A 25,372-nucleotide genomic window follows, 5' to 3' on the forward strand; every position below is an offset into this window, starting at 1 on the left:
GTACCGAACCAAAACTCTGTGCCACGTTGATGCCAGTATCATATAAAAACGCGGATTGCGGTGCTTTGTAGCGGGCAAAGCGGGCCAAGTACTGCGGAAACTCACAGCAATAGATTCTAGTTTAGCGACCTGATGGATCAGAGTGATGTGTACAACACTCTGGAAAAAAGGCCAACGATATGGCGATGAGCGGTGAAATCCGTGTTTCTACTTCCGTGTTCAAGTCCCAGCTGGGGGACCTGAAACAGAACACCAATGAGGGACCTTTCTGTTTGGAGTTTGCATGTTCTCCCACCGTCCAAAATCATGCTTCATAGGTTAATTGGTTACTCTAAACTCTCCATAGGTGCGATTTGTGGCAGACTGGCGACCTGTCCAGGATGTCCCCTGCCTTCGCCCATAAGTGGCCGGGATAGGCTCCAGCAACCCCAAAGGAGATATGTGAATAGAAGGGAAAAAAAAAGACTAATTCATCCTGTAACTAACTAAGCAACATTTTCAACTGTTAAAATTCTTTAAAACCTTGCAACCAAACTATAAAACCTAAATGAGCAGCTCATTCATATACAAACCTGTTATTTAAAATGATCATTCTGTCCCCTAGTATGTAATGTTGGTGCATCACTTTAGATGCTTGTGCAACTTTCTGATTTAATACTTCTTCACGTTTTCCTGCATTATAACAACATAAATGTGTGCTCTTTCATGCCTAAGATCCCTGCCAGTTCACTGGGTGCAGCCTTACACTGTTCTTTAACTGTATTTTTCACATACATCACATGATAATTTGGTTCAGCATTAACAATTAAAAATCTAATGGCTTGGGAAGCTTTTTATTTATTTATTTATTTTCCAAGTTCAATTTGCCAACATGAAATACGTCAGAAGCAAGGAAGAAGGATAAGATGGTAAACTCGGGTCATAAAGTCAGGGTTGATAGGGTTGATACATCTTTGAGGTTTGGATTTGCTTGTTTGCCCGTAATCATTGTACACTTTGTTGAGAAAGTCAAAGGAAAATATACAAGTCAAACCTCCACGCTTGTTTGCTTCACACCCCAAACTATTATTGAAATTTTTGTTTTACCAGTTTGAATGTTTTAGGATTCGAGAAAATGTTCTTGGATCTGAAGAGTTGAACTAGAAAGTGCTTTCTCAGTTTTCAGTCTCTTTGAACTTTTTTATTTTTTATTTCTCCTTTTTCCTTCTCTGTGAAAATGAACAGACTTTGCAGGGTTTGCTGTAAAAAGGTACTAAATTCTTTTGTTGTTCTTTGCCTGTTTCTCTAGAGGCTGAGTGTTGTGCCAGAGTTGGTGACGGTTGCTATGGTGAGATGGAGATAAATGTCACACAACAGTTGCACTTAGTGCATCGCCTTGCAGTGTGAAAACTAAAGGTCACCTGCAATATTATAATGGAACATATACATGTATGTTATACACATTTATTGTTTTTTAAGGCGCTAGTTTGACTGTGCATGAAATGATTACAAACAATTTAGAAAAATAGTTGTTTGCACAATAACTTATTGTCAGACTAAGAATATGCATTTGATATTTTAACACTTAGGCCCACAACACACAAAGCATGTATTAAATGCATCTTATACCAAGCTTTTAAATGTTACTTTTGTATAACAGCAACAAGCCTGTTCCTGTGTTTTTTTTTATTTTAATTTCTTAGAATTCCATTTTTATAAGGACTTAATACAGGAATAGATGTTATCTCCATCTGAAGCATGTGTAGTGTAGAAGATAAAGTATGATTTAGTAAGAAGCCTTGTTACTAACAGAAAAAAACTAAGAATGGGTTTCTGTTGTAATGCACTATCCTATATAACCACCCGTATCATATTTCATACAGGCTTCTTTTTTGACACACCTATCTCATTAGCATGATCCAAGCTTTCTTTAAAAAACATTGGATAGAACTTGGTCCATGTGTTCTGCCCTGTAGTTCATTGTCATTCCACTAGGGGCAGTAGAAGGACTTTTCCTGCTCGTTTAAAAAGGCTTTGCACCTAAAACACTTTAGGTGGGAAAAGTTTAACTAATAATCAAAATTTTATGAGAATAACTTATCTTTATAATACACTTAAAAATACGGTGGCGCAGTGGTTAGCGCTCTTCCCTTACAGCTAGAAGGCCCCCAGTTCAAGTCCAATCTGGGGGACCTGAAAAACAGAACATCAATGTGTGGAGTTTGCATGTTCTCCCCGTTTATGCATGGGTTCTCTCTCTGGGATCTCTGGCTTCCTCCCACTGTCCAAAAACATGCTTCATAGGTTAATTGGCAACTCTAAATTGTCCATAGGTGTGAATGGGTGTGTGATTGTGGACATTCTACCCTGTGACAGACTGGTGACCTGCTCAGGGAGGATGTCCCCCTGCCTTCGCCCATACGTGGCCGAGATAGGCTCCGCCAGCCCTGTGACCCCGAAAGGGATAAAACGGAATAGAAAATGAATGAATGAATTAAAAAAATATGGATCAAATTTGAGACAGCGGGCAAATGTGTTTTTTTTTCCTCATGTCAATATTTTTGCATCTTAAAGTGATATTGTTGTGAGCAGAAACGCACCGATTCACCCAACGTATCATAATTAATACAATTATAATATTGTATCACTTATTTTTTATTTATCAGAGGGTTTAATAAACATTTTTAATTTTAAAAAATATTTAATTTTTTGTCAATTTTTTGATGTAGTTGGCTTTACAGCGTTAAGAAGTAAAAGGACATCGTATGGGAGAAAACTGTGATTAAAATGAATAATTTGTGACACAACTCTTTTTTTGCTATTTCATTTGGGTGACAAATGTAAACTAAATGACAAATGAACAACCAAACCAGGAAAAGGTCAGAGTGGGAAAATTATCCTTGAAGGATATTGGTAGAAAGTACAGCAAAATAAAATGGACTTTTCCCCCTGCAGGTTTCTGCTCAAAACCATTAAGTGACTTCGGTGGGGTTTTATATTGGAGGTGGAGACAGATAATGTTAAGCTGTTCGTTTTTTGCTCCCTTGTTCTCTGCTCCAGAGCTTGGAAATGAAGAGCACTCTGAAATGTGAAATGTTATCAATGTGGTCCTGAAGGATTATGACACGCACACACATGTGTGCGCACAAACGTAACCTGCCATGTCATTCCAGAGGTAATGCCAAAAAACTAGCCAGCAAGATAAATGCTATGTGTCCTTTGCTGCTGCTTTTCTTGTTGCCTTGGGCATCTGCTGTTATATAGAAACAGTCGTGCAGAATCCCAGACTAGAAATATTTTCTGTATGTGTGTCTAGGCATCTGTCTTGGCACATGTAAAAGAATTCAGGTTCTGATAAAAAAAAAAAACAACTTAATGAGCATTTTTCTTCCAGAACCCACCCATAAAAAATATTGGCTATAAATTGTGCTTACGCTTTTGTCTAATTCTAGTTGTGAATTTTGTGCATGTTGGAGAAATGTTAATAACCTGCCTCTGCACTGAGCTCCATGCTGAAATGAGAGGATGTGGATTTACAGGCTTGGAAAGAGGAAGATGACTCTTGCCTTCTGAGAACATCTATTGTCTCCTGAGAACAATAAGCCACTTGTTTTAATAGACTTTTGTTCATGTCTGTGACAGTTTTACAGATAAGGTATTGATTGAAACTTAAAATAAATGTTAAATTTTTTGGCAGACCAGAAAACAGGTTTGTCTATGCAGCTGTCAGATGAGGTCTCCATGGGAGGTGTGATGGTATAACATCTGCTCATGTTGTATGACTGTATTGTTTGCTCAGGGAAAAATCATTGGATAACAATATATATATATATATATATATATATATATATATATATATATATATATATATATATATATATATATATATATATATATATATATATATATATATTGATATTGATGTACAGAAAAACATAAAATGTAATAAAATGTTAAATTGTGTTTTTATCCTCTGAAAAAAAGCATTAGCTTCTTATGGTCTTTTGTTTGTGTGTAGGTTGCACAGATGCTGAGCTGCACAGTCTGGCTGCAAGATTGAAGGACTGGTTTGGAGTTCTCCACCTCGACGCCAACAGAGATCTCAAATCTGATAGTTTTGACTCCACCGCTGGACGTGAGTGTTTCCCAGCAACAACACATTGGATAATGTCTGCCTGTGTGTCTTTGTGTGCTTTAAATACCAACTCTGCCTGCTAATGGACACAAGTACATAAAAATATATACAAGTATATATTTTTAAAGAGTTTAAGGTTTATAAGTGATTTGAGGTTTTTAAGCAATTAGGGTGAGAAAGGTTGCTGCTAGCATTGTGTTAAAAGAATATAAAAAATATTTTTTGTATTTAAAAATCTTTTGAGCTGACAGGGCATTGTGTCTTAGTTTTTGTATTGCCTCTTAAAGACCCATTCCAATGAAAATTGTGCTTTTGGTGTTTTTAACTTGTTATTGTGCCATTTTTCTAATAATGAAAGCCATTTCTTTAAAAAAAAAAAAAAGCTTAAAATTGCATTTCTGAGTATTTCTTTATTCAAATCTTTGTGAATCGGGATCAGACGAAAACAATGCAGTTGGAAAAAGAGTATACTTGCGACATAGAAGCTACAATCTGCGGATTACAAGCTCATCACTGGCAGACGAATAGTTCCGTGTACGTCCTCATTTTCCTCGTCTGCACTGGCATCTGGCTCAATACTATACGGCCAGATAGCTCCAATGTTGCTCGCCATTTTTGTTAAACCAGTAATTTTACATTGTGTGGGACTGTAAGCCAGTGGGAGAGAGTGTAAACAGATGGAGGAAGCGTTGTGGAGGCAGGTTTACAAAATGCCAACTGTTCTGACCACAATCCAGAGCCGAAGTTCCTATGAATGCTTGCCGCTCTGCAGAAACTGTGTCCTAGAAAAAGGCACAAGTGTTTGACTTGGGCATAAAACTATATCAGTATATTTAAAAGGCCACTGGGAATGTTTTTAATTTTTTTTTTTAAATCAGAGTGGGCCTTCAAAGAACAAATCGTTTTGTCAAGAACTGACACAATTTTTTGTGAGACAAATTTCCAGATTAGGAGAGAGGAGAAGTCAATGTGTTGTTTTATAAAGCACAGCTGCACAAACTGTGTGTCAGTCTCTATGATCACATTTGAGCTCTAAAGGTAACAACACCTCACATCCACTCAGAACCCTAAGTGCACTTTATATATTTTATTTTTTCGTTGTCTCATTTTGCTTCTTGCTCTATTTTGGCTCTTTAGACTTTGACACCAGCATCCTGCCCATTTGTAAGGACTCACTTGGCTGGATGTTCAACAAGCTTGACATGAACTTTGACCTGCTGCTGGACCATTCAGAGCTGAGTGCCATCTACTTGGACAAGTACGAGCTGTGCATGAAGCCTCTCTTCAACTCCTGTGACTCCTTCAAGGACGGCAAGCTGTCTAACAACGAGTGGTGCTACTGCTTCCAAAAGCCTGAAGGTGGGGGAGCAGAGGGACAGAGGCAGGCCTTGAATTGAGATGGATAAGCAAAAAAAATCACATAAAAAATAAATGAAGCAGATAAATGAAAGGAGTGGTTAGAGTTTTGCAGCTTTTCAGTATGAAAGTTTGTTTACATTTTGCAACTGAAATACATTTAATATAATATTATAAGAAAGAATGTCCCAAAAGCATTTTTTAGGATTAGGTACTTTTGCCTTTTCCAAAAAGGAATTAATCTGCATCATGAAAGATGTTAACACATTTTCTGAACAGCAGGCGGCTGCATATGGAGACTGAACACACCCTCAGCCAGCTGACATAAAATAATGGTTTTAATGTTCACAAATGGTGAAAATACATTCTGAAGACCACCAGATGTCCTTCAGGACATTACCACTCTCGACACTCAACACACTTCCCAATGCAGATCTGCTGACAGCTGGTCAAATGCTTCCTGTGTTTTTAGCCAAGCTAGTTTGCTTAAAAGCTTCCCGTTTGCAGGAATTTCAAAACATAAGTGTAATTTTTATTTTTAAGAAAAAGTTTTAAATGCCTAACAGAAATCTTTTACCGGTAGTTCAGTTTTAAAAACATTTTATTAATTCACATAGTCACAAGTTACTGACTTTTTTGTACAGTTTATGCACATTATGACCAATGCCTCAAGCGTAAGCACAGCTTAATGCAGCCTTCTGTTGTGTTTGCTTTAGAAAAGTAAATAGAAACAGAATTAATTAGTTTTTTTTTTCATTTTATCACCTTTTTAAATGTTTACTTCACACTTTGAAAGTATTTGCATATACATCAAATGAGGTTGATTCAGGGCACTCATTTTCTCACTCAGCAAAACAACACAACTACTAGGAATAAAGAATAAGAACTGGAATTCACTTTTGATGGTAGTTCTAAATGCTTCAATTTTTAATTGGTTTAAACACTAAAGGACTGGGGCTGTAAACAAACCTGACAAGTTGATGCAAGGAACCTGTGCTTTGAGGTTTACAACAATTGATTGCTGTTTTGGAAGTAAACATTACTGTGGTTGTAATGTTGTGGGTGTACAAGTAAAGTCTAATAAAGAAACAAGTTTGTGTTGCTGAAGGATAATGAAAGAAGTTTTTAAAAAAATCCCCAGTAACTGGTTGAGAATAAATGGAGGAATGTAAAAAAACTGTTGACCTGTGTGTTGACCAGGTAAAAAATGTCAAGATAATGTCTTCTTCATGATGAGCTGTTGTTGCGAAGTTTAAAAAATGTTGTGCTTCTTTTCATGCTGCAGGATTGCCATGCCAAAGTGAGAAGAGCAGGATCCAGAGTCAGAGTCACAGAAAGAGCCTCGTAGGTCAGTGTGGGGAACTAACAGCTTTCAGTCTATTTAACATATTTTGATGTCTTTGGAGAAAACACTCAGAAGCTGCAGTGACAAATGTGTCTTTTTCACATATGTCAAAGAAGGAAAAGGGAATGATCCACTTCAAAACAACACTGTGAAGCACATTCATGTATTTTAGTGGCACCTGTCCCCACCCAGCAGACTGCGCAGTGTTCCCCTCACTGCAAATTAGTTTGAAAAATGAACTTAGACTGGGTCAAATGAAGGTAAAAGATAATAGGTGTTTTTGTGTGCGTCTTATTAAGACTTACTGCTTCCCCCTAAGCAGGATGTATAGCTGTTTTCCTACAACCTTCTCGGAGGTAGTTGATTGATCTGCCTCTCAGAATACACAAAAACTTTGTTTGAGACTCTGGGACACGTCGACGTAACCTTTGCTGGGCACTTATCAGATTATGTGTTCCATTTTTATCAATTTGAGGCTCTTAACCTTTATTTGACTCCTATACTAAATGTTTTTTTTTTTGCTTCTTTTTATTTCTTCCAACCATTTTCATGGTTTTTCCTGTATGCTGGCTTTGCCTTAAGGTTCCTACGTTCCTCGTTGTACTGAGGAGGGTTACTATAAACCCACACAGTGTCACAGCAGTACTGGCCAGTGTTGGTGTGTGGACAAATACGGCAACGAAATCGCTGGCTCGAGAAAACAGGGCAACCCTAAATGCGGTAAGAGTGCACAAAACACAAAGACTGCACTAAATAAAATTCATACCTTTAGAGTTTTTCACAAGTCACGTTTTGTCTAACTGTTTATCACTGTTTGGATCCAAATAGGTAACTAGAAATTTGTATTATTTCTGTTTTGGTGCACTTGAAAGACTGTACAGATTCTTTCTAACCCTTTAACAACAGAGCTGTCGCCAGCGACACCTAAATAACACACGCTCTTTGACATAACTCCTCTATTAGTCACACAATCGACATAAATCAGCTTATTATAACGTGGAAAATAGCAGCTTTATGTTGTGCGTCGTTATGCTACATATTACTAATGTAAAGTGACGCTAAGTCACTTTTCTCCACAACAGAATCAGCTGGTTCATTTCAAATGCATAAACACTCCACAACTGTACAGTGTTGCTTATCAAAGCAAGACTGCTTTTCTACGCTTCAAAATCTGCTGGAATCACGTTAATTGCTTAAACAGTTGAAGAGTTAAGGTAGTTAAAAGAATGTCGACACTCCAGCTAAGGTCTGAGGCCAAAGGGTTTAAACATAATGTACCAAGCACTTGAAAAATGCTACTCATAATTCTAAGTTTTCAAGTCAAGTTGACTTGTTGACTACTTCAGTTTCTTAGTTGTTAGAAATTGAAGCAGTTAACAAGTCGACTCGACTTGAAAATTGAGAAATTATAGCCAACAAGTCAACTTGACGTAATAACTGAAGATTTAGAGAGCCCAACAAGTCAACCCGATTTGAAACTGAGAATTTGGAGCAGTCAACAAGTCGACTCAACTTTAAAACTGAGAAATTAGATTACCGTAGTCAAAAAGTCGAAGTTGCATGAAATTCTGAGTTCTTTCAACTTTTCTCTTTAAAGTTCAAGTGTTAGTTATACAAACTTTAAATTTAGGTAAAAAGCTGCTGTAACCTCAATCTGATAACCTGATTGAGGAAATTCAACAGGTTCATTTTGCAAATATAGGAGAATGTTCATCAAAGCTAAAGAAAGAGTTTAATGCAAAGACTGAAGAACACCTATCGTGGATGATCAAAACCTGCTGCAGACCGTTACTAAATATAAATAGTTAAGTGCTTTGACATATCAAGGGGAAGTCTTTGAAACCAGCAAGGGAACATATAAAGTAAGGGCCAAAAAGCAAATCACAACAACAGTAATTACCAAAAAGGAGTCTACACTAATTATAAATCGAGCAGCAAAGTCTGAGGCACAGATTACTGCTTACTGAAATTACCTAAATGTCATTCTAGCATAGAGTCCATGATTGTAGCTTGCAATATTGATATGGTGTCTGTCTGTCACACACACACTCACACAGACCATCATTCCTTTGTCTCTAGTCTAACAATTTCATCTAAGTCTACCTTAATGTGGAGCAGCTTAGAGATCCTCCATTCCCCCTGCGTATAACAAGCACGAAGCTCAACATTCAAAAGCTCAAGCACAAGGACATCAAGCTGATATTAATGCAGCAGGTGTCACTCAACCAGAACACATTTGTACCCAGGTGTCCATACCCTATTTTGAACAGGCCTCATAAGCTGCTCTGCATTCTGCTCACAAAAACACTTGAAGCAGAGTTATTATAGCGTCTGTACCGATTGTAACTATGCTGGATCCAGCAGTCATCGCCAATTAGATAGACCCCACTGAAGCGAGTTAGTTGACAAGCAACCCCCTAGGTCTTCACTGTGATGTATGAAGGAATAATGAGTTGGAGGCTTGCCTTCTCGTGCATTTCTTTCTCTGATTATTGTCTAAAAAGGAGCGAAACGTACAGGAGTCACGCAGGTGATTCACAGACCAACTACTACATCAGTAATTTACATCCCTGCGCTGGGCTGAGATAGGGTTCATGCATAGTTGAATGCGAGGCTAAATGTTAATAATTTAGGCTTACTTGGAACACCAGCCTAAATCTTTGATTGGTGGGATGTACCCACAGTGGTTTGAGGTCTGGAGAGCAAATATTTACATGAAATCCAGTGTCAGGAAGTAGATCCAACCAAAGGTTTGTGGTAGTATAACATGTTGCTCAAACTGAGTTACTATATCTGAATCTATCTGTTCAAATTTCTAAAACTGACATCTTTTGCTATGTCATTCAGTAGCATTAAATTCTGAACAACAGCAGTCCAGACAAGAATCAATTAGAATAGGTTTCTGTTTATGCAGAACAAAATGGTAGCAGTAGTTTGAAATGCTTGATGTCCCTTAAGCATATTTTCTCCTATTCCTTAATTTGGTTCTAGATGAAGACCACGAGACATCAGGGGATTTTGGCAGCGGCGATGCAGTTCTTCTCCTTGATGACCAGGAGGAGGAGCCATCACAGGTTGGACGGAGCCAACAGAAGAAGAGACGGGGCCGAATCCACCCTCGGGGAACTATTGAAGACGATGAAGATGAGGAAGAGGACAAGGATGATGAAATTGGCTACATCTGGTAGCTCCCTTTCATGATAATTTGCCATCATCTGACCAGGAAACTAACTCGGCACAGATCTGAAGCCATTCCAATGTCTCTTCCTCCACTTACCTTGGCAGCAGTCCATTGTTTGGTTCTTGAACCGGCCCTATAAATTCTGTCTTTCATCCTAATCTCTCACCCTTCAGAGAAGTCTTCATCAATACTTTCAGAGAACTAAATAGAATCCAACTATTGTGAAGTCCCTTAAGAATCCTTCCATTTGTCCACCTCTTGCTTTGACCCTCTGTAGAACTTTTACCCTCTCCCATCCGTTGGACTATCCTTTTTATCCATGTATCTCCATCCTCTCTAGTTGCCGTATGTCTTTCTCAGTGTCTGATGGGTCTGTGAGCCAGGAAGCATTTGCAGATGTACTGGATGTAAATATGGTTTCTCCAGGGAAGCTTGATTGCACATTCTTCTTCTGGTTGATTCATCAGCAGTTCATTCTCTTGTCCTTTGTTTCAACGTTGGGCTCCTTCCAGAATTCAACAATGTTTCATTGACGCCACAGTTCCAGCCTCTGAGATGCCCCCGCTCCCCTCTCTATTGTTTCATGGAAGACTGTAAATTATTTAATTGTTGAATGTTCCAGAAAGTCAAGGAAGCAATGAGATTAATGATGTATTGTCGTTGTTGTTGCATGTTTCTCATCGTGTATCTGTAAAAGAGAGATTTACCTGGCCAGGTCCAGCTCTATGCATCTCAAACAGAAAGTGATGCCTATTTGGCTGCTACAGTACTTTGTTGCTATGTTAATGCTGTCTAGTGTCCTTTTGGTTCTCCCAATCTCAGGAGATGGAAAGCTGCATTGCAGAGGGATAACAGGATGAAGAAAAAAAAAGTGAACTGCAAGGCCTGCATTGCAAGTCTCAGCTGGCTGTTATTTTGCTTTTTGCTCAGTAGGCCTGCTCAGGCCTTTTGACTGCTTATGGACATCAGAAGAAGCCACTGCTCCTGAGCTGGGGGGACAAACGACGTCGAGCAGAGACGTCTGCTCTGCCTCCCGACATTGGATTTGTTCAGTGATTTGAAAATTGAAATGTTCACTATGTCAACAACGTGAAGTTTTATTTGTAACTTTGAAAATTTAAGTAAAGTGGCACATTGAGTGTCTTTTGAACCTAAGCGGTTGTTGTCAACTTGTCACTTGTTCTCTTCTTGGTCCTTTTTCGTCTTGTACATTAAATCTTAATTCACCCCTTATGGATGAAAAAAAATGAATGGAAACTCTCAAATTACTTTTAGACTTTTTAATACATTTCTCTGGCTTGCTCTTTTTCTTTTCCAGCCTGGATGTTTTTTTCTTTAGTTACAAAGTGCTCCATCAGCTCTGACCTTTTCCAACCTTGACAAAGGCAGCTCTCCCCGTTAGAGGCAGACATAAATGGTAGCAGCTGAAAATGCTCTCATCACTTTCCTTTCAGAGAGAAGAAAAAGTCACCAGCAACCAAAGGAAACACGGGGACTTAATGAGTGTTTTTGTAATATCACCGGCTAATAGGACAGCTGACCCCACAAGCTTGAAACACACTGTTCAGCACTTTGAAAACATACTGTACCAACAAGAAGGGTCTGAAATGGCAACCAGATCTAAACGTTTTTAGTAGTCAGCAACCTGGTAAGACATAGCAACTCTCTTTGAACTATACATGCAGCCATGCAGGGACTTCTATGATGAAAAATGAACGATGTTGTTGTTTCGTACTGTAGCAAGTATGGAATGCGGATATTGTTTGTACAAATTCTGTCAAAAATACTTCACTTTTGTGTGTTGGAAAAAATTAATTTAGTTCTTCTTATCAAAGCTAAGATAAAATATTATAAATCTGGTAGAGAAAAACTGCTTCTGTCTGAGCATCTGCTTCTCACATGCAGGTGTCGGTTCAATGCCAAAAAAAGCAGGATATGTCATTCAGAATATCTAAAAAGAATCTTGGATCGCGAAAAAAAACACTGCATATTTATGAAGAAAATTCTAAATCCGAGTGTTGCAGTTTTTAATCATTTGGTAGTTTATTTAGTAACGCATCGATCACGCTGTGCTCAATTTTTACCCCCCAGCTTCTTCACACACACGCAGTGTCTCATAACCGATTTTTTTTTCTCCGCTCTTGTTCTCACTTTCCTGGAGTGAGTTCCATCTTCCATCACAGTGAGGGGAATCTTTTATCCTCGGGGCACTTTGTTGCTCTATTTTATTTCTCTATTAGCTGCTTCTTCATCATGCTCAGATGGCCTCCCTGCTGGGTGGATCCTCACAGCAACACTGGGTCTTCATAGAGAGTGGGGATGCTTATCCCAGCTGAAGTTTGTTTTTCTGCTTTTGGGGTGTTCCACTTTATTTTTTTAAATTCACTCAATCTCACACCTTTTTAGTAAGATGGTTGTCTCTTAATTGAGATTTTTTATATGTTGAAGGCTGATTAATTAATCCAAATTGTTAAGTTGAAGTGTAAATGTAAACAAGAAGACACATAAAATTGTTATCATATTCTAAAATGTTAAAAGAAGAATTTCTCTGTTGCATGATATGATGCAGTTTCAGATGTGCACAGGTATCATATTCCCGGCCTCGATGCCCTGTTTTTTACAGGTTTTCCAACTAAACTACCATTCTTATTGTCTTGACGTTCATTAGTCGGACTAATAAAGCCACTTGGATGAGTGATGAAATGTTTCAAGGAAGACAATCTTAAGTCCAGATGCCATGACTCAACTTTAAGACATCAGCTCCTGAAACCATCTTCAACATATCATTGTTATTGCTGTTGACATTGGTAAAACACACCTGACCCAAGTAATAAGCAGCAGATGGGACAGGGTTTTTGAAAAACCACTATAGGGTTTAAACTCCAGAGTCTGAAACAGCTGGTTCATGGTATAAATGTCATTGCTTAACAGTTCTATACCATCACATTTTACATTTTTCATGGTTTTTTTTATTCCTGTAAAGATACAGCATTGCATTTTAACCCTTGTGCTATCCTAGGCACTTTAACATTAGTAGTTGGGTCATCTAGACCCACTAGACAGTGCGCTGAACCTTTTTTCTTCAATGATTTGTGATCTTCACTGGTTCCATGGATTACATGGAATCTTCTCCACCTTTATCCACCTGTGTCATGGTAGGGATAACAAGTCAATGTAAGGGTGGGGTCATCTAAGATAGCACAAGGGTTAACCGGTTTATGGATTTACTTCATCAAAAGATATTAAAAAGCACCAAGAAAACAAAGCAAGCCCCTACTAACGCACCTTTGCATATCTGCTATGCACCAACTTCAGAGTCTGCCGACGAAATTTATGGATCACTGCTCTAAAGCAGATTTTAGTAATTGGCCAAAAATTCTGTCATGATTAGGCATCATCAATTTTCTAATCTGTCATAACGCACCATTTCCACTCTCTGTTTTTCATGCTTGACTGCAGCTGAGCCAGCTTGCAGAGACCCTGAAAGGATCAGACCCCCTCACAGCCCTGAGCAAAGATATTTTGCATCATTTATTCCCATTTATTACCCAACAAAATTACTCTAAATTACAAATCACTGCCAACAAGCTTCTCCTGGTGATAAATTTAACGTTTTTGACAGGAATTATAAATAAAAATGAACCATTGAATTGAAGGGGGGAAAAAATTAGAAAACAAAAACAGTTGGGTGATGTGTTTACAGTGTTTATTTTTATGTATGATTTTTCAAATGCATTTGTATTTTTTTTCAAGATTCCCCAAGTAACCTTGTCACCTGTAAGAAAAAAAATACAAAATTCTTCTTTAGTACATCCTGTTTTTATGAACATAGCGTCACACTGGCGCCCTCTAGTGTTGGGCTGTTTTCTACTAGATTTTTACACTAGAATCTTGTGTAAAAATGAGTGCACAGTGCAGAAGACAGAGATCAACTGCTACATTTTGAAGACGATTATGCTGTTTTCATGTTTATTATGTAATAATCTATTTACAGTTGCATCAAACTCTTCGTTAAGACACACAAACATGTAATCTGCATATAAAGGCACTTCAAAGGAGTACAAAAATTATGACAAAAACTTTGGATTGTGGCTGCTGAAAAACTGAAATATTGGCATTAAACCTTACAGGGGGCATTTTGTCCTCTTTTTATAGAAAATAAAAAAGCATTTAACTTTTCACAACAAACAACATTTTCTTAGAGTCAAAGACAGTCTACGTTTTTTAATTGAGTCTCAGAGATGCTTTACGCCCTCTCTCACCATCCATTACGCTGAGCTGCAACATCCACATCTATGATTCGAGGGAGCCGACCGCTCGCACCTCCCTCCAAATAGCCGGACTTTACTGCCGGTGCATCTGACAGCCTCCTTTTGCTCTTGTTGAGGTCTAGACAAACAGTCAAACCATATGACGTGACAGCTACAAAGTGCACAATAGATATCCAAATGATACCAAGAATGATTCTCACCTGAAATGGCTAATAACATTTTACGTCTGGCTCCAAAAGTGGAGACGCCCACCTCTTTTAGATCATCATCAGATAAAGTGAGGAATGTCTGATAGTCAATCTGTCATAAGGAGAGTCATTCAGAATGCATCACTCACCCAGACATTGTTCTGGTGGATCAAGGTCAATTTTCTGTGCACAAGCTTACTTCTTGTTGCTCAAACACATCAATGTATTTGATCAGGCCAAGTTGATTGAGCAACTCATGCAAGTCATCTGTCACACTAGGGGAGGGACTTTGCTGGCTGCAGGTTAACGTCCTCCTTGAAGAACTTTCAAAGAAGCTGCTGCTTACAAAACCCTCCGCTAAACATTGAAGTTCAGAGGTCAACTCCACCAGTGAATGAAGTAAAAAAAATGCTTAGAGTGGTTTTTATTTCCCTTTAAAACAGTCAAGACTTACGTGGTGTGTCGCTCCTGTTTGTGCTCATTGAGGATGCAAATGAAGGAAAAGAAGAGGTGGAGGATGAGAGGGTTGCTGGGGGTGAGATGGGGGAGGACGGAGAGGAAGAAACAATACGAGATGTTGATCCACGTCTGTCTCTCCAGTTCTCAGAGTTACTGCCGTTACACGCCTTTCCCGTCTGAGCAGCCCAAGACTAAGGAGACACATGGAAGCAGTCACAACAATCATCTTTTTAGCTGCTCCTGTAGGTTTAATCAATCTCAATAAAAATTGTAATTTTTCATTTTTATTGTCATTTACATCCCCTGTCATGCAGGCCAATCAGGCTTTTGCCGCATAAATAAAGAATCACAACTAATAACATTAAATGAGCTTCAAGGCAATAACCTACTTTAGCCAATGTACTTTTAAATCAAAAATAATCAATCAAAAGTACAATTTCACAACTGGCAGATTTGCACCTGCTGCTGATTGTTGTTGGTGGTGCTTAGATAAGGCTTGTAGCTACGGCGGTTGATGGTGCGGAGTTCCTTGACAGCTTCAGCTGGCATTGACTTGGAGAAACCGAGGCCACTCCAGGTATCAGTTGGCGTGCGGACCTCAGTGACCACCGGCTTCCTCTGCATTGCTGACAACACAAACTAAATTTGTCATTTACATGAAAAAAGTCAAAGAAATGCTTGTTTTCAAGCAAGACTCTGATGTTTTAAAGAGACTTTGGTCTGAAGATACTGTAGGTGCTACACAAAAGATTCGGCAGCACCTACACAAAGCTGGGCCATTGTGTACTCTTCATATTGACCCTCAGTTCTTTCATTCCACGTCTGTTTTGAGGCCCAGACCTAAACCAGCTCTTTCCATAAGGTAAATAAAGAATCACGATCAGTAGAACTTCTTTCCAGCATGCATAGCGCTACAGAATTCAGACTGCAAAGTCTAGCACACTCACTCCAAAAGGGTCTCCACGCCTTTGAATGTGTGATGAGAATGGCAACAACCCTCCACTCAGAGTGCAATATCAACAAGACTGTTTCTGGTGGGCTGTCGTTAAAAGTGTGCATGTGTGTTTCTGTGTGAGTAAATGCCCCGCTCATAGGCTGGCATATGGACATCTTAATGACTGAGAGGCAGATGGCCCATTCAGACTGCTTATTCATAATCCCATAAAACAACACTGTGGGAATTTGGTAGCATTTGGCTGCAGCTTCTCTCAGTGTGCATGACAAATGAGGCAGAGTTTGCTGGATATTTGTCGTTTCTAAGGGCAGAAGTGTGTGCGAGGATGTCCAGATCCACGTGTGGTCATATCAGCATTGTGAACCTATGGCAGTGTGAGAGTCAGTGCTACTCTGTTATAACTTTGGCACACAGCAGCCCGTAAAAAGCTCTCAATCATGAGTCGCTCTAGTAGATATCATGTCTGTTCAACATCCTCTCGGTTAAATCCCTACCTCGGTGTGGGATGTCAGCTTGCACCCCCAAAATATTACTGAATTCTTTACAAAATACAAGGCATGCAAAAGATATGCAATGCCTTTGTTTATTATTCAAATGTATTATTTATATATAATTAAAATTTTAAATAAACGTGGCATTGTACTTCAAAAGCAGAACGTTACTCATTTAAAAGAGTATTTTCATTATCCAGACCCTATAACAAATCCACCTATCAATCATCTTTTGATATATTTTAAAACTGCTTCCAGTGGCCATTTAATTATGATTATGAATTTTTTGGCCAAAATCAAACAACCTGTGTAATTTTCTAGGGCATAGTTTCTGCATAGCGCCAGTAGTTTGTTAGAAATTCATTTTTGAATTTTGGGCTGGACTGTTGGTGCGGAATGAGCCTGCCTTCATTTCCCATCACCCCTTTGTTTACACTCTTTCACTGCCTTACAGCCTCTCGTACATCCAACACAACATTACTGGTGCAACAAAAATGGCGAGCAACATAGGCGAAATCCAGCCGTTCACTTTACCCAGATGTCAGCACAGAAGAAAACAAAGACGTAAATGGATCTTTTTGTCCGCACATGGGAAGGCTGTGACTCACCAACGGTCAGGGCTACATGCCTTTTCCAATGGCATTTTTTCCTCATCACTTGAGTCATGATGATTTGAATAAATACATCTCAGAAATGTAGTTATAAGTTTGGTTTTCTGAGTAAAATGCCACAATAACATGTTAAAACATGAAAAAAACTATTTTTATTTGAGTGGGTCTTTAAAAGGATTTTAATTTCTCAATAAGACAGATTCAAATAGTAAACCTTTAGATGTACCAACCTCTGGTTGCGAGTAGTTTCTTTTTTTCGTAATCATAATCCTGTGAAACACATAAAGCAAATAGAGAAGGTCAATAATGCATGAAATTGATTTCGTTTTTCTTTTCTGGTTGTTCAGGAAAGGTTGTAAGAAAACCAATTTAAAATAGGAAAAAAAGCTTAAGAGATTGAAACACTCATGCTGCTTTTAAGGGGTACTCATTAATCCTCCATGGAGAAACATTCTGAGTAAGAGGGGAAGAAAAAAAAACATCAGATCAACAAATCAACAAACATGACTTGTGTGCTGTTTTGAGTCCAACTTGTGTGTTCATTTTGGCATCAAAGTGACAGGATTTGCATCTCTGCTTGTATTACTCATCCATCAAATTTGACTGTTTATCCAATGAAAATGATTTTTTTTGTAGAAGGGGAACATTTTCTGAGAAAACAAGCTAAATTCCTGTTTGGCTTTACCTCATCCTTGGATGAGTCAGCACAGACATTTGGAGGCAAAGTCACGTCACTCCTCAGGCTGTTCCTCCTCTCAGCCCTCCCTCCCTTTGTCTCTGGGTTCAACAGTCTGCCACATCCAGGAGACACACACAGACGGAGGGTAAGAGCAAGCAAGGTGAACGTCTAATGAATACACGCCACATCGCGGGCCTTATTAATCCTTCATCGCTCTGACAGAAATAATTCTGTTGAAGAATTTCAAAGACAATGTCATGAAGCTTTATAAATATCCAGCACAATTAATGAGAGCTGTGGTGTTAAAGCTGTATGGCTCTAATTAAGCTTAAGAAAGGAGAGTACTAGGTTCTCCTTTGCATGACAGACTTTGTGATTTATAGATTCTGGAAAGACATCCATCCATCAAACTTTATTCAGACAAAAGATGAGACAACATGTTCTCCAGGTCAAACTTTTAAATAAAAGTCAGGGTTCGTTTCTTTCACAGAAATAAAAACAGTTAATGAACATCTATCCCAATTGGTGATTTTAAGACTGCTGACCTGTATGAGATTGCTTGTCCTGTTGAATGCCTTCTGCCCTGGCTCAGAACCTTGTTAACGTCAGGAGTTTGCAGGCTCCTTCTTCGACCATTCAGCCCAACCCTGCTGATGCCGTTTGCTGCATCACTCATCTCTGGGTCCTCATCTTCAGACTGACCCGACTGGTACTCGTTTTCAAGAATCTGAGAAGGAAGAAACATTGAAATTATATTTTGAGCTTGTGAGAGAGAAATGTCTGTTATCCGACAGAACTTTTGTTTTCCCCAAAAGTTCATGATTCATCACCTTCTCCAGTGGCCGGTTGTCTGTTCCCCTCAGCCCTGACCTGCACTCTTCAGGAGAAGGAGCGAGTCCTGGAGGAGGTGAAAGTCGGGGCTTACCACCAGACCCAATTTCTGTGGATGACACAGGTAAAGAACCTGTGCACCAGAATGAAAAGCACAGAATGTTTTTCATATTACAAAAAAAATGTCCTGATTGACATAAACCTTTTAAAAGGATTTCAGAAATATGACCTTGGAAAAGTTACTATAAACAAAACCTTTGAAAAGATTGTGGGCAACAAAAGTTTTAATCATCATCATATTTTATTGCCAACACTTCAGTGGTGAAAAGCACATTTCTTAATCAATTTGAGTCAATATTTTTGTACAAACAGTAGAAAAAACAAAAGACAAAATTGCAAATAAAAACTGGAATAAATAAAAAAAACCTAATCAATGAAAATAGAAGTTATTTAATCTAAATCAGTCTCATGTATTAAAGATTTACAGGTCAGTCCATATTTATGAACATTTCTTACATTAATTTATTTTAAAGAAGAGAAAGTTTAATTTTTTTGGCGGAAATGTTCCTCAGAAACTGTCTTGGTAATGCAAATAAGAAACCAGACCACAAAATCATTGTTACTAATTATGTCTAATTAAGTCCCATTCCAATCTTTTCAAAACTAAAAAACCTGTAACGTTTTCTGTATAGTTTCTCCACAGCAGCAGAAGTTTATTAGAAATTCACCTCTGAGTTGTGGGCAGGACCGTTGGTGTGGAGTAAGCCTGCCCCTACTTTCTGTCATCCATCTGTTTACATTCTCTCCCGCTAGCTTACAGTCCCTCACAACCCAACCTAACATTACAGCTGCAACAAAAATGGTTAGCAATATTGGTGCAATCCAGTCATACAGATTTGAGCCAGATTCCAGCTCGTGGCTTGCTGTTGTAGTTTTCACTTCACAACTACAATCTCTTTCAAATAGCATTTTTGTGTTCGCTCCTGATTCACAACAATTTTAATCAAGAAATACTTAAAAAAGCCATTTTAGCCTACTTTTCTTTATATACGTCCTCCATCAAGAGAAAAATGCCAAAAGAACATGTTAAACACAAAAAACAATTTTCATCAGAATGGGGCTTAAAGCACACGTAAATGCAAATATCTATTATCTGTGAAATAATCCCATCAGAATTGAATCTGCCCTTTCCTTTATGCCCCTTGGATTGTTTTGGGAAAAAGCGGGAACTTTTTTTGTACGATAATGAATGTGAAGGACTATGATGGCAAGAAGCTCACCCTGCTCAGAGAGACGAAGTTGCTGTAGCAACATGTTGAGCCAGTAGTTGGTCACCCCACCTCCGGGAAGCACGGGGTCATGGCTCACTCCATTTATTTTTGCATGCTCAGAGGAGTCAAGTCCCAGGAGAGCACGACGGGCCTCATAAATATTGGAGATGTTGCGCTCCAGACCCTTCACCACCACCGACTGATGAATACACATCCACACAGATTCTTCTGTCAGTATTCCACTCACTGCAGCACACTGAGCTACAGGTATGAATACATTTGCATCCACGTTTTGAAATTAAACTGAATTTACAAGGTTTTCTGACTGATGCGAGGCATGTGAAATGAGCAAACCCTTTATTTTGTGGCCACAGAACTAAAGTAAATTAAAAGAGGTGAAACCGAGGGCTGACATAATTACAATTGTTTAATTGTGAGTGGAGAGTTTAGTGATAGAAAAGCATGTACCTTGCTGGTCTGCTTCACTTTTGGTTTGACACTAATGAATACCCCAAGATTTTGCATCATCTTAGCCAGCATGCAGGGATCTGCTGCTCCATCTTCTCGCATGTCAAACATCAGACACACAGGCAGACAGTCCTGAAAAAACACCCATGTGAAATTTAAAACAACAGACTACTATGAAGAAACCTCATGGGGAATTTAATTTAAGAGCAGGGAATGACAGATGGGGAATGCATATCTACTGGAAGGTAGGAATCTGCCAGAAAAAAACAAGAAGATTCCACTGTACCATGAGCTGCTGTCGAGCCAGACAGACTCCATCAGGGCTGCCCTGGATGAGCAGAGAGGGGGGACTCTGAGGGGCACTAAGGTCTGGCAGGATGATCTGGGTCTGAGTCTGCTGCATAATGCTCAGAAAGTGTGTTCCGTTCTGGCCCAACAGAAAAAGATGCTGCTGGGTGGTGACGTCCAGTTGGCTGCTTACTGCCCCACCTGGAACCTCTGAACCCAGTAGGAGGTCCATCAGGATGCAGGTCGCCTCCTATCAAGTGTTGATGTACACAAGCCAGTCATGATGGTGGACCTTGAAGGATGCGGGGAGGGGATCGGAAATAACTTGTGCCAACCTTTAAAGCGGCCGTGTTGCCTTGCAGTCCCCAGACGGTGCAGCAGTTTCCATAAAAAGAGGTTTGGGTTTGAGGCTGCAATGGGAGGGCCCTGAAATTTACGCTGACCCCAAAAGCCTGCACTACCTGCTGGATGAGTGGGGAACCTGCATCTGGAAGAGCCTGGGGTACCAGACTCACCGGCAGATCAAAAGTCAGTGACAGTGGTTGGAGGTCCTGGAGCAACATCAAGGAAACAAGATGATGGTGTTTCATTGATGCCTGTGTCAAGGCAGGAAAAGTATTTAAGATGAAAAGCACTTACTCTAATCCTCCTCCTGGCATCCTCCACCCCATCTATGGGTCCAGCAATTGAAACCTTACCAGAGCATGTAAAGAAATTATGAATGAATAAATGTTCCCATGGGAACATTGGAAGCATCATTTATAGAGCATCACCTGGTTGCTTTTTTCTCCTGCACTGTTGTGACGGTTGGAGTCAGGGAAGTGGATGTGACAGGATGTGGCATCCATCACCTTTTTGATGTTCCCTCCACCTTTTCCAATCACATGGGAGTGTTCTGTGTAGGCCACGTCCATTTTCAGAGTTACTTTGTTTACCTGCTTTTCATGTAAATGCTGGTGTAAATCGTGCATTAACCAGATCAAAGAACAGCTACTCATGATAAGGTTGTCACCTTGGTTTCCAGTACTTCAAGAATCTTCATTTTGGCTTCTATGACACCGGCTGGTTTACCTTCCACTTTCACATGTGGATCTGTTGAAAAAGCTCAGTTATTTGAGTTGATGCCTCAGTTTGGAAAGTTTTTTTTTATGAAAATAGACCAAAGTGTTTGCTCAGAAGTGTGAAGATGCTAAACAAAAACTGAAGACTTCAGCACCTTTTTTTGACTTTGCTCCTATCTTCAGCTTGGATGGCCATTTCACCTGAGTGTTAGTTTCTCGCATCACCTGTGGTAACACACAGACACAAACACAGCATCCCTCTGTTCACAACACAAAGGGACATTTGCATTTCAAAGCCTTCAACGATTTCCCCATTAAAACTTTAGCAACTTTAAACAGAGTTGGAAACTTAGATAATTAAGGTGTCACAGAGTGGTTTACTGATGTGGATGTTTAAAGTAAGAGCTGTCTGCAGAACAGAAGGTGTGGGTTTTCTCTTTTTTTTATTTTGAGTTTGTTCATTGAAATTTTTCAAGGAAGGAGCACTCACTCTCTCAAAAAACTCCTCTCCTGTCTCCCTGTCTTCACTCTTAGGAGCTAAAAGAAGAAAAGAAAAAACAGGCAAGGTTCAAATAATGTGCAGTCAGGTTGGGTGTTGCAGGTCCATAGTCTTCTGTTTAGAACATGAGTCAACATTTGTAAAATTTGCATTGCAAGTAGAACAAGAGGTCGCCTGGAACATAAACACTTTTTAAAAGGTCATCGCGCCATGGTGACATTTACGGGGTTCAAGAGGAGCTCCAGGAACGCCCTCATCTCCCCCTTATCACCACGGGTTACACTGGACTAAACTGAGGAATGAGAAAAGCTCAGTGTGGGGTTGAGCAACAAGGTGCTGGTTTGGGGAGACAACCGCAGTAATGCTGGCTTTCCTCCCCCTCACTTTAATTGCATTTATATAACCCCCAGTAGAATAAAGAAAAAAAAGGTTAAAATCAACTTTATATTTTTAAAGACCCACTCCAATGAAAATCGTGTTATAGTGTTTTTACATTTTAGTAGAATTTTTCTTATGATGGAGGACGTATCTAAAGATTAAGCCTAAAATTTTTGTGAATCAGAAGCAGATGAAAAAATGTTGTTTGAAAAAGCCTGTAGCAGTGATGTAGGTGCTAGAATCAGCAAGCCACAATCTCCCTGCTCCGCTCCATTCTAATGCATTCGCTTGCAGACAAATGGATTAATGTATGACTTCGTTTTCCCTGTCCAGGCCGGCAACTGGCTCAAAACTGTACGGCTGGATGGCTATGAGTTTGCTTGCCGTATGTGTTGAAGTGGTAATGTTATGTTGGATTTGAAAGGGGTTGTAAGCTAGCGAGAGAGCGTGTAAACAGATGGATGATGGGAATTAAGGGTGGGCTTTCTCAGCGCTAACAGTCCCACCCATGACTCAGAGGCAAATTTTTGATGAACTACTGCCACTCTGCTCTGTTGTCCTGGAAAATGTCACAGGATTTTTCTTTTTAATTTTGGCCCAAAAAAAAACACTGGGGAGCCTTTTACAATAGATCAAAAGATGAGTGGGACTTTAAAAAGCTAAATTAGCCAACCGTCATTGTTTACATCAATATTTCACTGTCAGTTTCCTCTGTGACCCAAAGGAGGAACTTGTCACAAATCTGCCAAGCAGCGGTAGCCAACAGAAGCAGTCACCTCTGCTCTCCAGACAGGATTGATAAAAGGAAAAAGGAGATCTGAATGTGTAAGTCATTGCAGATGATAAATTACAGTGATGCACCAACAGGGCTTTGCTGGATCACAGCTACTGATGGGAGCAGCAGTGCTGCAGCCAGCTGGCTGCCCTGACAGACTCATGGGTTCAGGCGAATAACAACCTCAACACACAGGAGAACTTGTAGGAAATGTGGCCTGCCAGGTAAATTGAATTTTTTTTTTAAAAAAAGCCTCCCTTTACCACCAGAAAAAAAAAACAAGGTGTCATTTCACTCACCATATAACATGGATTCGAGCTTTTTCCTGTCAATCCTGAATCTTTCTTCCACCCACTCTGGATCCAGAGTTGGCCTTGTTGTATCCTTCTGCACAGCAGAACTTGCTCCTCCATTCTCAGCTTCCTCCTTTTCCTTTTTGTCATGTTGGGCCCCTTTGGGGTCAGGCTTTGCTGCTGAGTCATGTTCTATGTTACTTCCTAGTTCGGGCTGCTGAGGTGCTATGGTGTCCTGAGAAACCCCAGAAGTCTCCTCTGTGGTGGTGGTGGCCATAGCAGGACTGAGCCCTCGTCAGTGTTTGTGTGACTTGTGTTTGTGCATGTGTGTGACCAAGGAGACCAGCATGGAAAGGGAAGAGGGGAGAGAGGGGTAAGAAACACCCCGGTTAGTTGTCTCCAATACTCCACCCCCTTTAGTTAATTGAGAATATAAATGAGTTCATTGATTTAGAATTAGAGCTTCTTAAATATTCAAAGAAACTGTCACTGACATTATGCTGAAGGCAAGTCTCTTCTTTTCACCATATAAGCAAGAAATCTCATTGAAATAAAACACATAAGATGATAATCAGGTCATTCTGAGTGAATCTTGAAATCCACAGCTGAAAAATCACAGATTATATCAGATGATAAAGTCACATGACAAACCTTCAAATCACACTGTGCTCATGAACCAAATGCACTGTGAGGTCATCTTCACAGCAGTACACACAGCTGACCAAACAAACTCATGTCCTGGTTTTCCACTGCACCTCAGCTCACATCTGTCCTCCCTACAGAAGGTTTTCAGATTTCGAAGGTTCTGATAAGGGGAAGTCTTTGAAGATACACTCCAATTAAAGTTGGGTTTTTGGTCTTTTCAACGCGTAGTTGCATTTTTCTGATGATAGAAGACACATGTAAAGGCAATTAAGCTTAAATTGCATGTATGAGTCAGGAGAAGATGAAACAATGCCATTTGAAAAAGCTTGTAGTTGTTGTATAAATTACAATTGGTGGGCCATAAGCTTCCTGCTCAGCTCCATTCTGATGCATCCACTTGCAGGAAAAAAACAGATCTACTTACGTCTTTGTTTTCCTCGTCCGAGCTGGCAGATCGAAACTGTGCGGCTGGATGGCTACAATATTTCTCGCCATTTTTGTTGCACCGGTAATTTTATGTTGGGGGTGTGGGGGTAAGCTAGCAGGAGTGAGTGTAAACAGATGGATGATGGGCTTACTCCACGTCAACAATCACACAACTCAGAGAGGAATTTCTAATAAATTCCTGCTGCTCTGCAGAAACTATGTCCTTGAAAATGACTTTTTTGATTTTATCTAAAAACACCATAACGATCATTTGTACAATTTTACAATATAGCAAAAACTGATCGGAGTGGGGCTTTAAAAATGTCTTGAAAGCAAGTGATGAGCTCCTAAGAAAGCATGTAAACTGTGCAATGTGAAAATGTTAGAATAAGAAAAAGATGCAACTATCATTTTGTAATTTATACCAGCTTTAAAAAATCCCAGTCAAGGTTTACTCTTTTCTTCTAACCAACACACCACCAGGCAGCCAATCTTTAATAACTCTTACCTGACATGATTTAGTCCCTATTTTCCCGCTAAAACCAGGACACTGATTTCATGCAGAAACTGTCAACAACCTTGTGCCCGACCGACTTATATTTAGCACCTGTCTGTTTAATCCTCCTGAAAGCCCCAGTATGTTCTGATCATTTTTGCTAATTAAAACAAAATGATGCTGCAGCTGCTAATTAGTCACAATTTGGATGCAAACCTGAACTGGCCTGATAATTAAATGCAGGTTGGACATCGTGCGTTACAAAATTAGTCTGATGAAACTAAACCTACA

The 25,372-nt window shown here is 39.5% G+C and overlaps 2 protein-coding genes across 11 annotated transcripts in view; one reads left to right on the forward strand and one right to left on the reverse strand.

The window, feature by feature from the left end:
* The window catches only part of spock1 (SPARC (osteonectin), cwcv and kazal like domains proteoglycan 1), a 140,056-nt gene extending 128,905 nt beyond the window's left edge, over positions 1-11,151 (forward strand). The window contains exons 7-11 of the mRNA XM_078953592.1: positions 3,998-4,114; positions 5,252-5,473; positions 6,756-6,818; positions 7,398-7,535; positions 9,807-11,151. Of these exons, the coding sequence (XP_078809718.1) occupies positions 3,998-4,114; positions 5,252-5,473; positions 6,756-6,818; positions 7,398-7,535; positions 9,807-10,003 (737 nt within the window). The 3' untranslated portion in view covers positions 10,004-11,151. The remainder of the gene's footprint in view (positions 1-3,997; positions 4,115-5,251; positions 5,474-6,755; positions 6,819-7,397; positions 7,536-9,806) is intronic.
* A 2,534-nt stretch (positions 11,152-13,685) lies between these two features.
* bicc2 (bicaudal C homolog 2) lies at positions 13,686-25,229 on the reverse strand. 10 transcript variants are annotated; one of them, XM_078953588.1, is made up of 21 exons: positions 25,094-25,229; positions 23,521-23,824; positions 22,060-22,106; positions 21,725-21,794; positions 21,521-21,600; positions 21,282-21,443; positions 21,148-21,201; positions 20,844-21,059; positions 20,507-20,758; positions 20,221-20,352; positions 19,762-19,951; positions 18,481-18,548; positions 18,196-18,377; positions 17,657-17,762; positions 17,202-17,241; positions 15,374-15,540; positions 14,910-15,105; positions 14,655-14,812; positions 14,468-14,567; positions 14,259-14,385; positions 13,686-13,771 (listed from the first exon to the last, which is right to left on the reverse strand). In XM_078953588.1, the coding sequence occupies exons 2-21, from the start codon at positions 23,789-23,791 to the stop codon at positions 13,768-13,770; spliced, it is 2,622 nt and encodes an 873-aa protein (XP_078809714.1). In that variant the 5' UTR covers positions 23,792-23,824; positions 25,094-25,229; the 3' UTR covers positions 13,686-13,767. The 10 variants fall into 10 exon arrangements, with proteins under 10 accessions (XP_078809714.1, XP_078809712.1, XP_011478506.1 ...); XM_078953586.1 differs by having other exon boundaries at positions 18,481-18,614; XM_011480204.4 differs by having other exon boundaries at positions 18,481-18,614; positions 21,282-21,446.
* Between the last annotated feature and the right edge of the window lie 143 nt (positions 25,230-25,372).

This window comes from Oryzias latipes, chromosome 10 (genome assembly GCF_053564925.1).
Source record: "Oryzias latipes strain Hd-rR chromosome 10, Olatipes_Hd-rR_3.1".
NCBI classification, from domain to species: domain Eukaryota; kingdom Metazoa; phylum Chordata; class Actinopteri; order Beloniformes; family Adrianichthyidae; genus Oryzias; species Oryzias latipes.